The 18,219-nt window shown below is 42.7% G+C and overlaps 1 protein-coding gene across 3 annotated transcripts in view; it reads right to left on the bottom strand.

Annotated features, from left to right (window-relative positions):
* PDE8B (phosphodiesterase 8B) overlaps positions 1 to 17,736 on the bottom strand; it is a 205,302-nt gene extending 187,566 nt beyond the window's left edge. For all 3 annotated transcript variants that reach the window (XM_033110238.1, XM_033110239.1, XM_033110240.1), the window contains exon 1: positions 17,064 to 17,736. In XM_033110238.1, coding sequence (XP_032966129.1) covers positions 17,064 to 17,402 — 339 coding nt within the window. In that variant the 5' untranslated portion in view covers positions 17,403 to 17,736. The remainder of the gene's footprint in view (positions 1 to 17,063) is intronic.
* Between the last annotated feature and the right edge of the window lie 483 nt (positions 17,737 to 18,219).

The following is an 18,219-nucleotide window of genomic DNA, read 5'->3' as shown; positions in this document are numbered from 1 at the left end:
GGTGCTCAGGTGCTTCGCAGAGAGAGCACGCCTAGGGCATCATTTCCATCTGACAGGCCCCTGTGAAAGGTAGGGCCATCACTGTCATGCCACAGCCTGCTCTTGGAGTGGGGGTGCTGGAGGGTGGAAGGGAGACATAAAACCAACGAACCAAAGAACAAATCCTTGGGAACCTTGCAAGACTCCTAGTGACTGGGTGCTGCTGTCCACTTTACATAAACTCAGGAGCTGAGGTTGGTAATAAAACCCCACGGCAATAAGCTACAGGGTGAAGTCATGGTTTTCTTACTCCAGAAACAAGAAGGAAAACAAACTGTTAGCTTCCTCTACTTCACACCGCCAAGCCCTGACCAATGTGAATTACACTGCCAGTGAAATCTTCCAATTCAAAAGATGTGCTACTTACAGCAGTATTCCCCTTAAAGTTATTGATTTTTTATGACTTTATTTTTTATTATGTTTTATGTGTTAACCCTGAATTACAATTTTTTTGTCATTAAAAGATAAATTAGTCAGACAAGGCAATGATGCACTTGGTTTCCATGGCAACGCTGCACAAAAAAGTTCAACCTGCTGCATCACCAAGATACACTTTGAAAATCATTTCCTAGTAACCCCATAGACACCCAGAGACACAGACCTTCATCTGTTCTTTGCTCAGACCTCGGAGAATTACACGTTCTCTGTAGCGACAGAGAACGGGTCATTCAGTCATCACAAACATTTCAAGTCAGCCTAATTCATCAATGTAGGGAGCAAAATAATTCCCAGCTCTGTCTGCAGGGAGACATATGCAGCTATCTGGATGTCTCTAACACACTACATCTTCCCTTCAGTGATGGCTACAAAACCCCTTAACTAAATTCTACTTTGAATAATTTGATTTGAAGACAAGTGACCACCTCTGAATAATTCACTAACATCCACACACTAATCTGAAAAGGAGGAATTTAAAACTCACCAATCTGAAAGATAGTGCCACTCTCTCTGTTTCAGGGTCCTCACGGTACAATAATATGCACCAATGTATTGGGAAAATGAGAAAAAAACACAAAGTTTAAGAGACTTCATAATGAAGTCTGCCACCTAAGAGATAAGAAGCTTTTACATAAGTAAATGTGAAATACAGTGGAATTTTTTTAAAAATGAGAAACAGACGTTTTTCTATACTTGCAATATTTCTCAAAGTTCCCTAAAATAACACCTACTAAAATGAACAAAAAATAAAATATGTTCACTGTAAAATAGTTGGTTATTGTGCAAACTGGTCTCCACTTGCAAACCACCACCCATCGCCTCACCTCTGCATCCTGCACCACCAGCCACCCTTACCAGCTGGTGTCACGTTGGGTGCCCACAATTGGAGGTACTGGCAGGGCACTGGAGGGCGAGGAGTGAGAGGGGGGTAATTTCTTCTGCACTCCTCCCTGCTTCAGGGCCCTGGCCCAGCAGTTGCTTCTGCCTTCCTAAGTACAGCTCCTACCAGGGGCCCCACAGCAAACCATGCTTTTTCCTTTCCCGGCCCCTTCAGCCCAAGACCAGTTAGAGCTTCCTATAGTTGCCAGCTGAGGCACTTCACTGTCCCTTGTCGTCCCGAATCTCTGCTCACCCCTCTGTAAGCAGAATCTACAGTTAAGTGTCTTCATTAGAACCATCTGGAATGAACTGTTTCCCGAGGGACCCTGACTGATGCAACTTGACAATTGCAATAAATTATGAATTAACATGTAGCAAAACCTTTTGTCACTCTACTCCTTTTTGACATTATAACCATTATTATCATTTCTACCTTCTCTGATGATCATACAAAAGAAGCTAGAAAAGAAGATGATTTGAAATTCCCTCCTTAAAAACCTAAAGGCACCTCATTCCACTGTAATCAGGGAAGAGTAGCTTAAGGAGACACAGGATGTTTCCTAAGGAACTTCACATCCATCCACAAAGCAACGCTATGTAATAAAAATAAGCAGCAGGAAGAGTTGGAAAGGTAGGTAGGGCAGGTTTTCACAGACCTTCCCCAAGTCCTTTTGGGCTCGGCCTTCAGAGCTTGGATTATTTGCTTTGCTGTACTGCCAATATCCATACCATCAGCTGCAACTGTGTTCATATGAGCATGGAGAAAATTCCAAAACAACTACCGTGTTTCCCTGAAAATAAGACCTAGCTGGACAATCAGCTCTAATGCGTCCTTTGGAGCAAACATTAATATAAGACCCAGTTTTATTTTACTATAATACCGGGTAAAATATAATATAATATAATATAACATAATATAATGTAATATAATACCAGGTATAATATAATATAATATAATATAATACCAGGTCTTATATAAGACCTTATGTTAATTTTTGCTCCAAAACATGCATTAGAGCTGATTGTCCAGCTAGGTCTTATTTTTGGGGAAACACAGTACACCTGGGCTTTTCATGAGCCACCATCTGGGAATTATCTTTACCACCATTCCCTCTAAATTAGCAAAACAAATATCAAGAACCAACATACACCATGTGACTCATTGTGCCCAAATCAGAAACCTGGCCCCACATTTACTTTCAGTGCTTCTAATGATTTCGTATTCATATTAAGCTTTTGAACCAAATCTGAACCGAAGTTTTCAACTTGCAAAAAAGGTGACCTCTCAGGGGTTATTATGAGAGCTAAATTGCATGTACTCCAGAGTGCCTCCTGTGGCAGTAAAAGAAAGAAACATTTAAGGATTCTGGAAACGCCCTTCTCTTGCCTTTCTTCAAGATCTTGTGGATTATTCCTGTTAGACTATGTAGCTTTTTTTTTTTTCAATGCACAGGCTGGAGCCCATTACATTGTGATTCTAGCACTCTGGGATAGGGCTCCACAGGGGATTTTGGCATGCGTGAGTATATGGATGGCCACATGAGAGTCAAGCCCAGTGATGAGTTATGCCTCTGCTCTGCCTTCATAAGCTAAAAGGCTGCAGTGTAAATAAAAATAACAAGGAACACTAATACGGTAATTCTGGGGGGGAGGGGTCCTGCCAATCTAGCAGAGAACTGAGACGCAAATTCATGTGAGACATCACCTATGGTATCTCCTTTAATTCTTAAAAACAATGCTGAATTAGCCATCAGGAAAATAAAAATCAAAACCACAGTAAGATCCCACCTCACACGCACTTGAATGGCTATGATAAAAAAGACAGATAATAACAAGTGTTGGTGAGGATGTAGAAAAAGAGGGACCCTTATACATGTTAGTGGAAATGTAAAATGGTGTAGCTGCATTGGAAAAGTTTGGTGGGTCCTCAAAAAGTTCAGCGTACAATTACCATAAGACCCAGCAATTCTATTCCTAGTATATACTCAAAAGAAATGAAAGCATATGTCCACACAAAAACTTGTACAACAATGTTCAGAGTAGCAAAAAGTGGAAACAACCCAAATGTCCATCAATGGATAAATGGATAAACCAAAAGTAGTATATCTATACAATGGAATATTATTTGGCAATAAGAGGGATAAAACACTGATACATGTTACAACATGGATGAACCATGAAAACATTATGCTCAGTGAAAGAAGCCAGGTACAAAAGGCCACATACTATTCGAGGCCATTTATATGAAATAGTCAGAATAAGCAAATCTATAGAGACAGAAAGTAGACTGATGGTTGCCAAGGGATGGGAAAAAAGGAAATTGGGACTGACTGCTAATAGGTTTGGAGTTTCTTTTGAGGTTGATGGAAATATTCTAGAATTAGACGGTGGTAGTTGCACAACATAATGAATATACTAAAATCCACTGAATTACACACTTTAAAATGGTAACTTTTATGTTATGTGAATTATATCTCAATTAAACAAAAAGCCAGTGTGACACTTCATACCTAGTATTCCAAAGCATTACTTGCACTCAGATTATAACAGACTAGTCAGGACTAGACAGGGACTTCCCACCTGTGATCTAAGCTTACTAAAATTCTCACACTATCTTTTATCAAACTGGTTGCAAGGGAAATGAATTCCGTATTTCCTATCACTGAGGCATATGGTTTAACTAGAAAGTAAATTTGCATAGTTACATTGATTAAATTGAGAACATACACATTGCAGAGAATATCTGAATTAAGTTCTCCTGTAGCCAATCACTAAATTTGCAATCCTACATACACACGTATAGCCCTCTTCCATCCACCCTTCCTTTCCCTCTGCTTCCTTCTCTTTCCCCTGGTCCCCAACAAGGATGTTCTACCAAAACGGAGCCAAAACCCAGGCGTCATTCCAGACTGCGCCATCTCCCATATCTACCTCATCCACACATCAAATACCTTCCCTATTTAAAAAATAAATATGTATTCCCTCCTCTCTAATGCTTCACAAAAAGAGAGAGAACCAGACATTATTTGCCTCCTGATGGAGGTATACATCACTACTCATAAGGTAGTCGTGCCAAAATAAATAAATAAATAAATAAACCTGAACCCAACCAGCAACACATACCTCTAGATCTAACTACCAAGATCCACGGCCAGAAAAACGTGGTAAATGATACCACAGGAAGGGAATCAGCAAAATCCCGACTGTGAGAAATTCTGCTGGACGAACGACCCAGTTTCTTCAACAAACAAATTGTAGGGAGAAAGGAGAGAAAGGGGCTCTATTGATTAAAAAATACTCAAGAAACATACCAACCAATTACAACAAGTGGATCTTATTCCGAAGATGATTCAAATAAGAAATTTAAAAAAAAAACAAAAACAAAGACATTTATGAGATTATTAGGGAAATCTGAACATTATCTTGGTATTTGATGATATTAAGAAATTATTTTAATTTTTAGGTACGCTAATTAGTATCATTTTTGTTTTTTAAACAGTCCTTATCTCTTAGAGACACATGCTGAAATAATTACAGCAGAAATAATATGAGGTTTTAGATTTGCTTTTAAATAATCCCAGAGTAGGGAGGAGAGTGGTTGGTATAGATAAAAGTAAAACCTAATTTTACAACTTTTGAAGCTGGGTGGTATGTCGGTGAAGTTTTATTATACTATTCTCTCTACATTTGAATTTTTCTATAATAAAAAAATGTCAAAGGATGAGCCTTCAAAAATTGGCTTGTATGTTGTTATCCATAGCAGGCAACACTATTGAGAGTTATGTTCAAAGCTAACAATGTCACGTATATTATTTTATCAACCTCATAACAACTCTGTGAGGTTAAGTACTTTTACTATCCCCCTTAGACAGAGGAAGAAATTGAATGTTAAAGACCTTAAGTCACAGAACTAAGTAAATAAGAGATTACAACCTAGTTGTCTCTGACCTCAGACCCCAAGTGTCCAGTGGGAAAAACAGAAAACATTCCACATATATTAAGCAGAGACAGATCAATATAAAGGTCTGTTTACAAGGTGTAGGAAGGTATGAAGTAGCAAACAGAAGATGGGGGGTGAGTTGGAAAAACTAAGAATGTGGAAGGGTAAATCCAGAGATCAGAACACCCTGGGCTGGCACCCCCAGGCCCACACTCACCAGGGCAGGGCTGCACCATCACTGTTAAACTGTGCCACTGCCATTTAGCAGAAGCCATTCCTACTGTCTCCTCCTTTTGCCCACATCCCAATTTCCTACCACTACCTCCTATGTACCAGAAGCGATGTGTGACCTGGAGCCCTTCTGCTGTGATCATAAAATACAGTGAATGCTGCTACCGAGTGCCATCCAATGGAAAGGCAGGGATCTTCAATACAGAAAGTGACGCGACGAACCTTATAACAGTGTGTGTGTGACAAGTTTCAACTTGTTCAGTGCAGTTAGTCGGGTGTGAGCTACGTTTGACAGAAGGTGTGTTTTAAAGTGTGTTGTGAATCATCCTCCATCATGACAATGCTCTGTGTCACACATTGCTTCTGGTATATGGCAATTTCTGTCAAATAAAAACATTATGGTATGTCCTTACCCACCTTATTCACCAGTTCTGGCACCATGCAACTTCTGGCTCTTCCCTAAAGTCAAAATGACCATGAAAGGAAAATGTTTTGAATTGATTCAGGACATCAAGGCAGCCAGGACAGTGCAACTAAAGACACGAAAGAGGACTTCCAGAATTGCCTCAGAAAGTGGCAAGAACGATGGGATAAGTGTGTTCAAAGCAAGGGGTGTATTTTGAGGAGAATTAATGGCAATGTGTCTTTTACTGTAAATATATGTGTGATCCATAATGATACGAAGCAAGCACACAGAAACAAGTAAAAAATAAAAAATGTCATTGTCGCCTTAGGAGAATGCTAGGGAATCAACTCATTATTTTGAAAACTGGAAATAACAGGAAAGATTCACACATTTAATCTGCCTTTCCTATAGAAACTCTGTCCCAGGGAAACCAACTAGTTGGTGAGAGGGAGTTTCTCTTTTTAGAAACATTCCAGCTAATAAGTGAGTAAGTAATGACAGAACAAGAATATCACCGTTTTACACGCCCTAATGGTGGATGGATGTAAGCAATGATAGCTAATATTAGTGAGCATCACAGCAAAGAGACAACCAAACATTTTATGCTTCCTGATATGAGAACACAATATCATCTAAAATATACTTATTCTTGCCTGACGCCCACCCCCTAAAATTGAGCATAATCTGAAACTTCTAAATCTAACTACAAATTTCTAGCAAACACAGAAAGCCCAGAAATGTGTTAGATGCACCCCGGGGATGCAAAAAAGGAAAACACAGACTGGGAGAAAATCTACATGACAAACAACCCAGGGTCCTCAACAAACTAACTGCAAGTGAAGAGAGAGAGAGGCATGGGGAACCTATAGATAAAAAGAGACTTAAAAGGCACATCAACCAATCACAATGAGTGGCTCTTATTTGGATACCAATAAGCTAAGGAAATAATTAACAAGGCAATTAGAAAAATGTGATTGATACTAAGTACAGTAGTTGCTACAGACTGAATGTTTGCCCCCCCCATTACATATGTTGAAATCCTCACCCCCCGTGTGATGGTATTAGAAGGTGATTATGTCATGAGAGGAGAGCTCTCATACATGGGATTAGTGCCTTATAAAAGAGGCCCCAGAGATCCCCTGCCCCTTCTGTGACAAATGAGGACACCGTGAAGACTGCGGCTATGAACCAGGAAGGGGTCCTCACTGGACACTAAATTTGCTAGCTCTCTGATCTTGGACTTCTCAGCCCAAGAACTGCGCGAAGTAAATTTCTATTGTTTCTAAGCCACCCGGTCTATGGTATTTTTGTTACAGCAGCCCAAATTGACTAAGAGAGTAGGCATTAAATTTTTTGGTGTATAATGGTTTTGCAATTAAAAAAAAATTATTATTAGAGTTAAAAGACACACACTGGAATATTTGTAGATGAAATAGAAAATAAGTGACTCAAAAAAGTGAGACACACCCCTTTAGTGCTGTTGGAGATGAAACAGCACAATGAAAAGAGGGCAGTTTAGCAGGAGGAGCTGAGTCCCTCGCCCTGTGAAGTTGGTTAAGAGACTCGAGCTCCTTGCACCCCATCTCTCTCCTTACACCACCTGAGCCCCTCACTTCCTCAGAGCACCAGTGATCACTTAGGATAATTACTCCCTGAGGGAACTTCCCAGGTTCTCCCTCCTCTGCCTCATCACCCTCCAATTAAACCAGCTTTCCCAAAGGACACAGGTACAAAAGCAACACTAGTTCGAATTCCATTTTATGTGTCTCTCAAAGCAGTATTGTTTCAACTCTGTAAATATCTTCCAGCTACAAAATTGGCTAAATACTTTTTTGGGCTAACCTAGAAACCTAAATGCTATGATTAACAGTGCTTCTACAGGAAAATCCTCTCCCGATACCAACTAGATGGCTTACAAAGTATACTTTTGGTCACATAATCTGAATATAAAAGTGAGGGTTGCCTTTTATGTAAAGTCAAAGCATTTTCTGATTTTTTTTACATTCAAAAAGTTCTCACCTTTCACACACAGAAGAGGTTTCACCCTTTTACCCCACCTCCTCTCCCTTCTTGAAAATATCAACCAAGTGGAGGGGAGAATGCACTCCTCCCGGACCCTGCCCTTAGGGAGGAGAGAACAATGAACGCTCCCTTGCGCTCACTAGCTCCTCCTGAAGGGGTGAAGGCTCCATGTCAGAGTCCTACTGAGCCAGGTCACTGCAGAAAAAGGTCACAGTGGGCTCCACGCGGGATTGAATAGATGGACAGAGAGGCTGAGCACAGGGACCGGAAGGCCTGTGGGGATCTGATGGGTTAGGGGTCCCACAACTGGCTTTGCAGACCCAACCTGACAGATTTGGAAGGAAGAAGACAGAAAATCTCAAGCAAACTTGTCTACCTAAGCCTCCTCTCCAAGCACCACTTTCCAGAGTAGGAGTGTGTGTGTGTGTGTGTGTGTGTGTGTGTGTGTGTGTCTGTTCCACACATGTACATGGTGCACTCTGGGAAGGTGACCGATGCTGGCCCAGTCATTGGTCAAGCTGATCCTTTGCTCTGTTGCCTTTACTTGGCCATCATTGTTGTGGATGTCACTCTTTCTTGAGAGAACTCTGGAGGGGAGATATGGTAGCCAAAGTTTCTATTAGACTGTGGGGAAAAGAAACTTTTAGCACCAGCCAAGGCTCAGCTTGAAACACTATCGAGGCTTCTGAAGCATCAACTGATGGAGTGACTTTTGCTTTCCTCAGTCACCCAGTTTCTAAGCCAAGACTGTCCATCAGTTTCTTAAGGTCAAAGTGAAGATACGTCTCGTGTGGCCCAAAGACCACTCACAGGTGAGGTTTGGACTATTGGGTCATTACTGGCCTTTTAAACTGGTACTTTCCTCCCCATTTGGCCATTGCTCTTGCTTGGAGTTCTCTCAGCAGGTACCCTGGAGTGGACAAAAGCCCCACCTACCCTGAACTCATCATCACCTTGCTTGTCCAGAGCTTTGATGTTATTTGTGGTTCTGATGTTAGAAAACAGCGTTTTTCTTTTTTATACATGTTACCCTGTGTGATAGGTTGCTAAAAAGTTTCTCATGTATCTTCCTGTAAAATTTCCAAAATTCAGGGTCTTCTCTCAGTTTTGTGACTCACAGAGACAACTGGGTCCCTGTAGCTAAACATTATACTTTCCTCTCTGAGAGAAAATGCCTCTGGGATTTACAGTGTATCATTTCCCCAACAATACACTACATCTGACAGCATCGGAAATGAAGCAATATAAAAACAACAGAGCCTATGAAAATGGCTTGCAGCCCAATTATAGACCAAGGCTTCAGGTTACAGGTTTATACCGAAGAAGAATTCCACATGGAACCACCTCAAGTTAACACCAAGGCTCTAACCTTCAAAGGCAGAAGCCTTGGGTAGGTCCAGCGGTCATAGAACTCAAATTCCATCCTGGGCCTTTGACTGGCAAAATTTTACTATATCATCTTCTTTGGAAACACAGCTGAGGCAGACCAAACACATGTCTGTGGCAGAGTTTTTCAAAGCTTCCCGATAACGCATATGTCTTCATAAATCTAGTCACCTACGTTGGCCAAATCAATCAACTTGAACATTAGATACATTTCCCAATAAAAAACAATTACATGTTTCAAAAATATCTAAATCTAAATAACCAAAATCTCATTTTAATTACTAAAATAGAAATGATAGCAACCACAGGATTATTAGCAGGTAATATTTCTACAATATTTACAAAATGCCAAGTACTGTGTTCAGTGAAAATAATGACAACATGTTATGCCAAAGCTTCTCCAATTTTGTATGCATTTTACCTTCTCTACTCATCTCAAAACAATACTCAGTTCAAGCTAATACACGGGGTGACAGTGGATATGTAAGAGGAAAAACCTCACCCACAAGGCCCCTGACTGCCCCCCCCCCCACCTCCTGTTTATGACCTCTCTGTTCTGCAGAACTCTGCAGTTCCAGTACTGGCCTTGGGCCTTCAGGCCTGTGTGAATAGCGGTAAAGCTCAGTGGATAAGAACCTTGAAGTTGGATTCAGACAATCTTGTATTCAAACATCAGCCCTCACCTTGAACAATTTATTCCACCTCTGGCAGCCTCATTTCCTCATTTGTAACAAAGTGGGAATAATAATTTGTGGCTCATAATGTTTTTAATGTAGATTAGGTAAAACAATGCATATATAGTGCTCTGCAAATATCAAGGACTTAAATAATAGCTAATATTATTATATCTATTCTACATACCTTGTTGCAAAATGTGCAAACCATATATCATGAAAATTTTAATCGCCTTGGAAATGAGATAACCACGAGATAGTCTTTCTTTCATTGATGGATTATCCAAAAGTAAAATTGTCTCCTGATTTTTATTACAATAATCACAAGCTTCTCAACTATTTTTCTGTGAACTGTCCCTAAGGAGGCAGAGAAGAGAAGATGCAAGAAGTTGATGGTAAAGAATAAAGCATCAAAATCCTGAAAAAACACTGGCTTTTTTCTGCCAATGGAAGAAGAGAGAAAATGGAGAAGAAGCTAGCAATAATAGAACCTAAACTAACCTATATTGCAACTTGTTAAAAATCAGTGTTTTCTTTTTCTTTTCTTTTTTTTCAAATTTAATTATTTAAAAAAACTTTTTTTCAATTACAGTTGACATTCAACATTATATTAATTTCGGGTATACAGCACACTGTCTAGACCTTTATATAACTTATGAAGTGATACTCACCTGACACCATACATAGTTATGACAATATTATTGACTATATATATTCCCTACGAAAAAGCACTTACGTTTCTATTACAACATAAAAACTACCAAGACTTCCATTGTAACACCTATTTTTTAAAAATGAACTCCAGAACACAGTTGAATATTTTAAAATATGTTTTAAATATACATATTCTTTATGGAAAATACCAGCTCATAAACATTGAGTAAAACTCATTTATTAACTTTTTGAGGCTATTGAGGAAAGGTGTAGGAAGCAGGGAAGTACAAACTGAGCAAAAACATAAGAAGCTGGCTAAGCTTGGATCCCACTTAGGGAACTTCCCACTTAGGAAGAGGGCTTTCTTTCACCACCCCTACCTCTGGACTTTGAGATCTTGGGGACAGGAGACAATGGGCAAGGGGCAGAATGACAGAAACATGTGTGTTATGGACTGAGTGTTTGTGTCCCCCAAATTTCCTATGTTGCAGCCCTACCCCTGATGGTATGTAAAGGTGGGGCCTTTGGAAGATAATTAGATGAGGACACGAATGGGGGTCCCATGATGGGATTAGTGTTCTTAAAAGAGGAGAAAGACCAGAACGTGCTTGCTCCCTACATGTGAAGACACAATGAGATGGCCATCTCAAGAGGTACAGAATCTGTCGACACCTTAATCTTGGACTTCAAATTCTCAGACTTCAAAACAATGAGTAATAAACGTCTGTTTTTTAAACCACCTTGTTTATGGTATTTTGTTATCGGAGCACAAAATGACTAAGAAAATGTCTGAGCAGAGTCATGGAGGAGAGTGAACTAAAGAGGAGGATATGTTTTCAGCAACAACTTAGAGATCTCCAAACAAGATAACTGGACATATTTTAATATCGTTAGTTATGAAACAAACAGGACACATAAATAATAAAATAAGTGGCCATTGAAAAAAACACACCCTTATTTTAGATGATCATCAAAGCTGCTCATCTCAGTTTGAGTTTACCAGGGTATCTCTAATGACGTTGAACATCTTTAAACACTTGTTACAGAGAGCCTTCTGGGGTATGGTCAGGATATTCTCTACCCGACTTGCAAATCTCCATCAATGGACTCCCTGGCCCTCTGCTTTCCAGATGTGTTTGGCCAAATGGACATACCAGTCTAGACAGAGAGGGATGAAAAGGAGGACAATGTGATGGGAAATATTTACTGCCTTGGCTCCTCCTGCCAGGCCACAGGCCTCCAATCACTGCATTTCTCCTTAAGACCACCGTTTCTGGGGGCTTCTCTGTCCTATAGGTTTGGTTTCTCAGGTTCCCATAACCATTCTCTCCCATTGCTTCTTCTAGGTGGCCCTCTTTTTCTTGTCTTAGGGTGGTGCTTCAGCATTATTTGTTGATTTCCTTTCATCCTGCCAACACAACCAAAATAGTCCCTTCATTAGATAGTTTTCAATTAAACCCTTGTGGATATTCAATCTGTTTCCTGTCCAGACACTATTTGATCACAGATGAGGAAAGCTTGGTTGGTTAGTCTTGCCTCACGTAGGTGCAGGCTTTGCTTACAGCCTTCTGATTGGTCACCAGCGTCTCCTGTGAGTCCTGCGCTCTTCACACTCAGCAGAGAACCCCAAATAGAACGTAAATGTAAATACCTTCTATTCCCCAGTCAGAAGTCTCAACTTAGTTCAACAGCTGTTGCCTTTGCTGAGCCCCTGAATTCCAGATTTTACTTGCCCATCTGGCCCTAAAGCATTCACCAGCTCCTTCCCTACTCTGCTTGTTTTCTGGGCTCTGGGCTCTGTCCCCCTCCTGGTTCTATGAGGCTCACTCCCTCCTTCCTATTCTGATTCCCAGACTTAACCCATCACCAACCTGGTACATAGGATCTGCCCTGCCCTCATCAGTATGTCCTATCCTGCCTGGGGGTCACCAGGGTGGGATTTCAGTAGAGAACTATCACTTCTGAAAAGTTAGCATCTTACACCTTCTGTTCTGAGGCCTTACTTAACAAAGTCAAAAGGGAGAATTACTTGATAGTCCTTAAAAATTAATGTAACTACTGAAGAAATCTGTGAAAACTAGGAAAATTTGCTCAATGGCTATAATTTAATTAATGCGTTGGGAGACGGGAGGGACTATGGCAGAAAGAAAATTTGGATTTCAATAAATCAACTTGCAAAACTTACTTGGGCTTACTAAACCGTATGCTCTATTTTAAAATAATAATAAAAAAATGGTGAAAAGGACTAACAAGAACCCCACGAGCTGAGAATTGAGTATGAGTCTGCAGCATGTCATGTCAGTTCATTTTAAGGTCCTCCCTTGCATTGCAATTTCCCATCATGCAGGACACAGCTCCAGCAGGGCAGAAGCACGTGAGGGACTGTAATGGCAAAGCAAGACCTCAAGACCTACAAACTCCAGTGGGTCCTGAGGGTATATAGAACCCCAAGAAACCAGAGTGGGCTCCATGGTCCAGCCCTCTCCTCAATTACAGACTATCAGCTAACCTTGGAGGCCCCGAGTTTGGCTTTATGAATAGACATGGCAGGCGGCCCATAAACTGAGATGAAGGCAGGGCTGCAACTAGTAACCCAAATACATGCAATGTGGTACCATACACTCTGGTACAAGTGGTCCCACCAAATTCAGCTGGTCAACCGACAGTGAGTTTAATGCATTTAAAAGCAGGGGTTCTCAAAGTGTGGTGCCAATAATAGCGACACTAGCATCTCCTAGAAGCCTGTTAGAAATTGAAATTCTCAGACCCCATCCAAAATCTACTAATGCGAAACTCGGGGTGGGGCCCAAAATCTGTATTTTAACAAGCCTTGCAGATGATTCTGATGCACACTAAATTTTGAGAATACTGACTTAGAAAACAATGGCATTTTTCAAAAACGTTTTTCAAAAAATGACATTTTTCAAAACAGTTCTACCCCTCCCCCAAACAAAAAGCTCATTAATGATTTACCACAAGGTCAGAAAAGTGTCTAATTATTTTCCCTTTATATATCGTCAACTCTAAGAGGCCGTGGAATGGGTGATATAGAAGTCGTTAGTCACTGGCTTAGCTCACCCTTTTGCAAGAGACTCACCATCTTCACTAAGCTTTGCTTACCAAACTTCATGGATATTCCCTGAATCCCGAGCGGCTACAACAGAGTCTGGCACAGATACTGGCTAAATGAATAAATGAGCACAATGAATGGAGGAGAGAGGGGGAATTAGCAACGCTGACTATCAGCACAAAATCATTTGGAAATTAACAACCTCCTGTGCCTGATCCTCAAGAGAGATAACCTACATAGAGATGGCTGCCAATGGACTGTATATGTCAATAAAGTCTTTTCTACAACTGACTGCCTAGTCTAAGGTGCCTCCCCAGCCGCAACAGCTGGTATGAGAAAAGAAGACTTGTAAGAATGCCCGGATCTTCCCAGAGAGAGATTCAACCATCTCCTCTGAGGATTTCTGAACAAGAATTACAAAACTGGCACATTATCAGGAATAAGCATTGTGCAGGATTCTCCTGTTGGAGTACTATTTTTAAAAAGGAAAACAAGAGAGAGACAAATCGCTAGGAAGTTGCATTTTTACAGCAATTGGGAGACAAATCTAAAGGAAACGGAAACCCATATGATATCATTGTACTGCATATGAATTATTAATGTTTATCATTTTTTTAAATTAGGTATTCAGGAAGGTTCCTGTTGACATCATGTTTGACATCATAATGCTCCATCATTCTAAAAGCTTAATGAGATGAATTATTGCTAGAAAAGAGAGAGATCAAGCACACATTTTAGTACTCTGGGGGATACCAGAGACCAAGTAGATAATGAGGATATGGTTTATAATTGATGTATAAAAAGGAAATACAAAAACAAAAAACAAAAAAAAAAACCTCTTACAACACACCACTGTAAACAGGACCAAATGGCAAAAACCTTACTTTTCTACTTGAGCATTTTAGAAAAGGGGAGCAGAGGGGATCATGACTAGCAACTATCTCAAACTCTTGAGGTGGAAGCATTGTTATTCCAAAAAGAAATGAAAGCATTTACAAAATTACCTTAACCACAAAAAGAGTATGGAACATGTGAAGATTGAAAAAATAATGTAACATTGAATCACAAGTCCTAATAGGACTTAAATACGTTAAAGCAATTTAGTAATAATAATTCTGTAGGATTCATATAAATAATAATTTTGGTCTCAGATTTCATTTCAAATCTATAGTTTCTGAGCTCTATACATGCAAATTAGTGTTGAAGCCTGGAACCAGCAGTTTCATTCCCAACATTCCTAGTAATGGCTTGGAATAAATTAAGCTCTTATTTGGAAATCTTGTTGATAAAGCAAAGTGAGTCAAATTCCAATCCAGGTCAAGCCTTTTAACACTTCAGCCAAGTAGCAGTGATGTTTATACAAGTTTATACTAGCTGCTAATAATTGGGACTCACTTTCCCTCCAGTTTTTACTCCAGTTTAGCCTCTTGAGGGAAGTATTAAAACATAGGCAATGAATTCATTCATTATTCTTTCTTTCATTGAACAAACATGGAGTAGCTAGAGTTGCCAGGTACTAAACTGAGACTCTTGCTACTCTGAAAGGCAAAAATACACAATTTCTCTGAAGCAACCAAGAAAAGTATCAGAGTTCATAGGTTGTCACCATTCTGAACTACTGCTTCATGCCTTCAAATTTCCTTTTCAACAAGACGGCAAAAGGATAGTCTTTATTGATAACATCTCATTTTAATTATTTCACCAAATATAAAATTGTATTCCCCTGAAATTTGTCCTAATACTAACTTTGTGTGAATCAGTGTGTTAAAAAAAAAAAAGAAAGAGAAAACTTGACAAATGAAAACTAGCGTTCAGCACACGCCTCTATAACACACGTTCAGTTGGTAGGTTGTACTGTCATGAATCCAGGTCCCCAGTCAGTTGGAAATCCAATCATCACAGGGCTAACATTCAAAAGCTAGGAGAGAAAGCTTATACCTGGCAGATAGTAGGTGCTCAATAAATGGTATTTTTAAATTATAATGATGACTATATTACCATATTACATTATTACCAGAGAAACCCCACAAGTATAAATAAGCATCAGTTAAGTTTCATGTTACAAAACCAGATGTTGCTAAAATAAGTTCACTAAAAGAAGCTTTTGGTCTTCCAAACTGAAGCCAGCACCTGCCATGCTTCTCTTCACTCTTCCACTGAGAGCTGTGTTTTATCCAAAGACGATTAGGAGGCTCCTCACACTAGGCCAACTGTGGAACAAGTTTTCCAGTATTAAATATACAACTGTGTATAATGAATGGAACGCTTCCTGGTAATCCACTGACCATGTAAAAGCTGTGATTCTAATATTAAGAGTAATGGAGATGTATTTTTTTTTCCTCTCTGCACAATGGAATATGCCATGGTCATTCTGCTTGTTATAAGGATAAAAGATCCAGTGGCCAGATTTACACAAAGAAAACCCTCTACGTTTTAATAGTTAGTATTTTAAGAACATACAGAAAGGAACTATTAAAATAATCATTTTTCTTCTGTCATTAAGAATTAGCTAGTGACTGCTTTAATCATTTACAGCAGTCACAATCTTCTCCATCTCCTCACAATTCCATTTTCCCGGAAGACGAGATGTATGTGCAGAACGTTCATCCTCAGACAGTTACACTGCACTGGAAACTAATTCCCCTCGCTGTAGCTCAGCTCACCCTCCAAACTCACAGCCCGAGTCTCTCAATTATGTCCAGGATGCAGCCAACCCAAACAAGGAACAAACAACAGGTTCCATTCTGGATCTCTCCCTCCATTCCCTTCTTACATCTCCCCACTAAACACAAACACCCTCATTCATTCACAAACCCCCACGCTGGTCCTAAGACTCCAGGCAGCCGAGGTGGTTTTCCCAGGTAAAAAAGGGAATACGGGCGATAACGTATCCTTACACCGGTCTGCACCAGTCACCCACCAGACACGCAAACCCAGCGCGCTGCTCAGATTTCATTCCGTCGGACTCACCGCCCAATGCTCTCAATGATACCCACACCTCCTCCTGCATTAAACCGAGCCACAGCCTTCCTCTCCTCAAGGAGGAACCCGGCCAGCCCACGGGCTCCCCACTGCGCTCCCTTCTCCATCCGACCCCACCCTCCGCCACAACCAGTTCCCAGGACCCCTCTAGGGGTCTTCACTGCTCACATCTCCTGGGCCCCCATCACATCCACAAATGTAAAGTAAACTCCTCCTTCATGATCATCTCCCCAACCCGACCCTGTCACGGCCACTCAACTCCTTTGGAGCCCTTGCCCGGGAAAGCCCGCACGGACGGGGCGGGCAGCCCCCCACCAGCCGGTGCCGGTGCCTGGCGTTTACCTTGACACTGGAGTAGCTGGTCTGGGTCTCGGCCTCCGCGCTGCTGCAGCAGTGGCGCCTCCGGCCCCTGCAGGTGGTCGCGGAAGGGGTTGCCGAGCCTGTGCTGCTGCCGCTGCCCAGCTCAGCTCGGGCCCTGCGGACGCGGGCGGCGCCGCGGGGATCGGACGCGCAGCTCGAGGGGATGGCGTCGGCGGCGTCGGTCTGAACGAAGAGGCCGTGCAGGGGGGCCGCGGGGCCCTGCGACACTCTGGTGGTCTGGCGGGGCGAGTTGGACTCATCCGAGTCCCGGCAATAGATCACGCCGCTTTGCGAGACGTGAATGCTGGGGGCGCAGCCCATCCCTCGGCCGGGATCCCCCGCACCTCGCCTGCGCCCCCGGCTGCCGGGACCCAGCGCACCCGCGGCCACCTGCAGTGAGGGGGCGGCCGCCTGGGTAGCGGTGATGGAAGCTCCGGGACTGCGCGCCCCCTGGCCTGTCTGGCCACCCGTCCGTCGGGCTCGCCACGGCACCCCCAGCCGAGCCTCCGGGGGCCGCGCACGTCACCCCAACTTTCCCTTCTGGGCCATCTTCCTGCCTGAGCGGGGGAGCGCGCACACACAGCGCCCAGCGCGCACCGGCAGCCGCCACCCTCCCCGCCGCGGCGCCCCAAACACGCTCCCCGCGCCTCCGCCTTCCCCTCCTCCCTCAGCTCGGCCCCCGCCGCCGCCCAGCTCCACCTCGCTGGGCTCCGGCGCCCGTGGCCCCGGGGCCAGGGCGCCCGCCTGCCTGCCTGCCTGCCTGCCTCTTCTTTCCCCACTTTCAGTCCGCGCGGCTGCCCCTCCCTCTCTCCCCCCTCCCTCCTCAGGTGCCCCCGCTCCGCAGCCTCCGCCGCTCCAGCTCCACTGCGCCCCTCAGCCCCACCCGCCGCTCCCCAGCTCTCCCCAGCTGGGCGAGAGTGCCCGCCGCTTGGCTCTGTCCACTGGGCTCCAGTGCGCGGCTGCTGGCACCACGCCTAGGCGCCCTCCCCTCCTCCTCCACTGTCCAGAGGCCTCGTCCCTCCTGCACCCATCCTGGTGCGGCCCTCCAGAGCCCCAGCCCCTCTTCCCCTCGTGGCACACCCCCCCGGACGGGGCCCTGAAGGGCAGCGTAAACTGGGGAGCATCGCGATAAGCCTTT

The sequence above is a fragment of the Rhinolophus ferrumequinum genome, chromosome 7, assembly GCF_004115265.2.
Source record: "Rhinolophus ferrumequinum isolate MPI-CBG mRhiFer1 chromosome 7, mRhiFer1_v1.p, whole genome shotgun sequence".
Classification (NCBI taxonomy): domain Eukaryota; kingdom Metazoa; phylum Chordata; class Mammalia; order Chiroptera; family Rhinolophidae; genus Rhinolophus; species Rhinolophus ferrumequinum.
The sequence above is the reverse complement of the archived record's forward strand: the minus strand, read 5'-3'. Positions and strand labels throughout refer to the sequence as shown.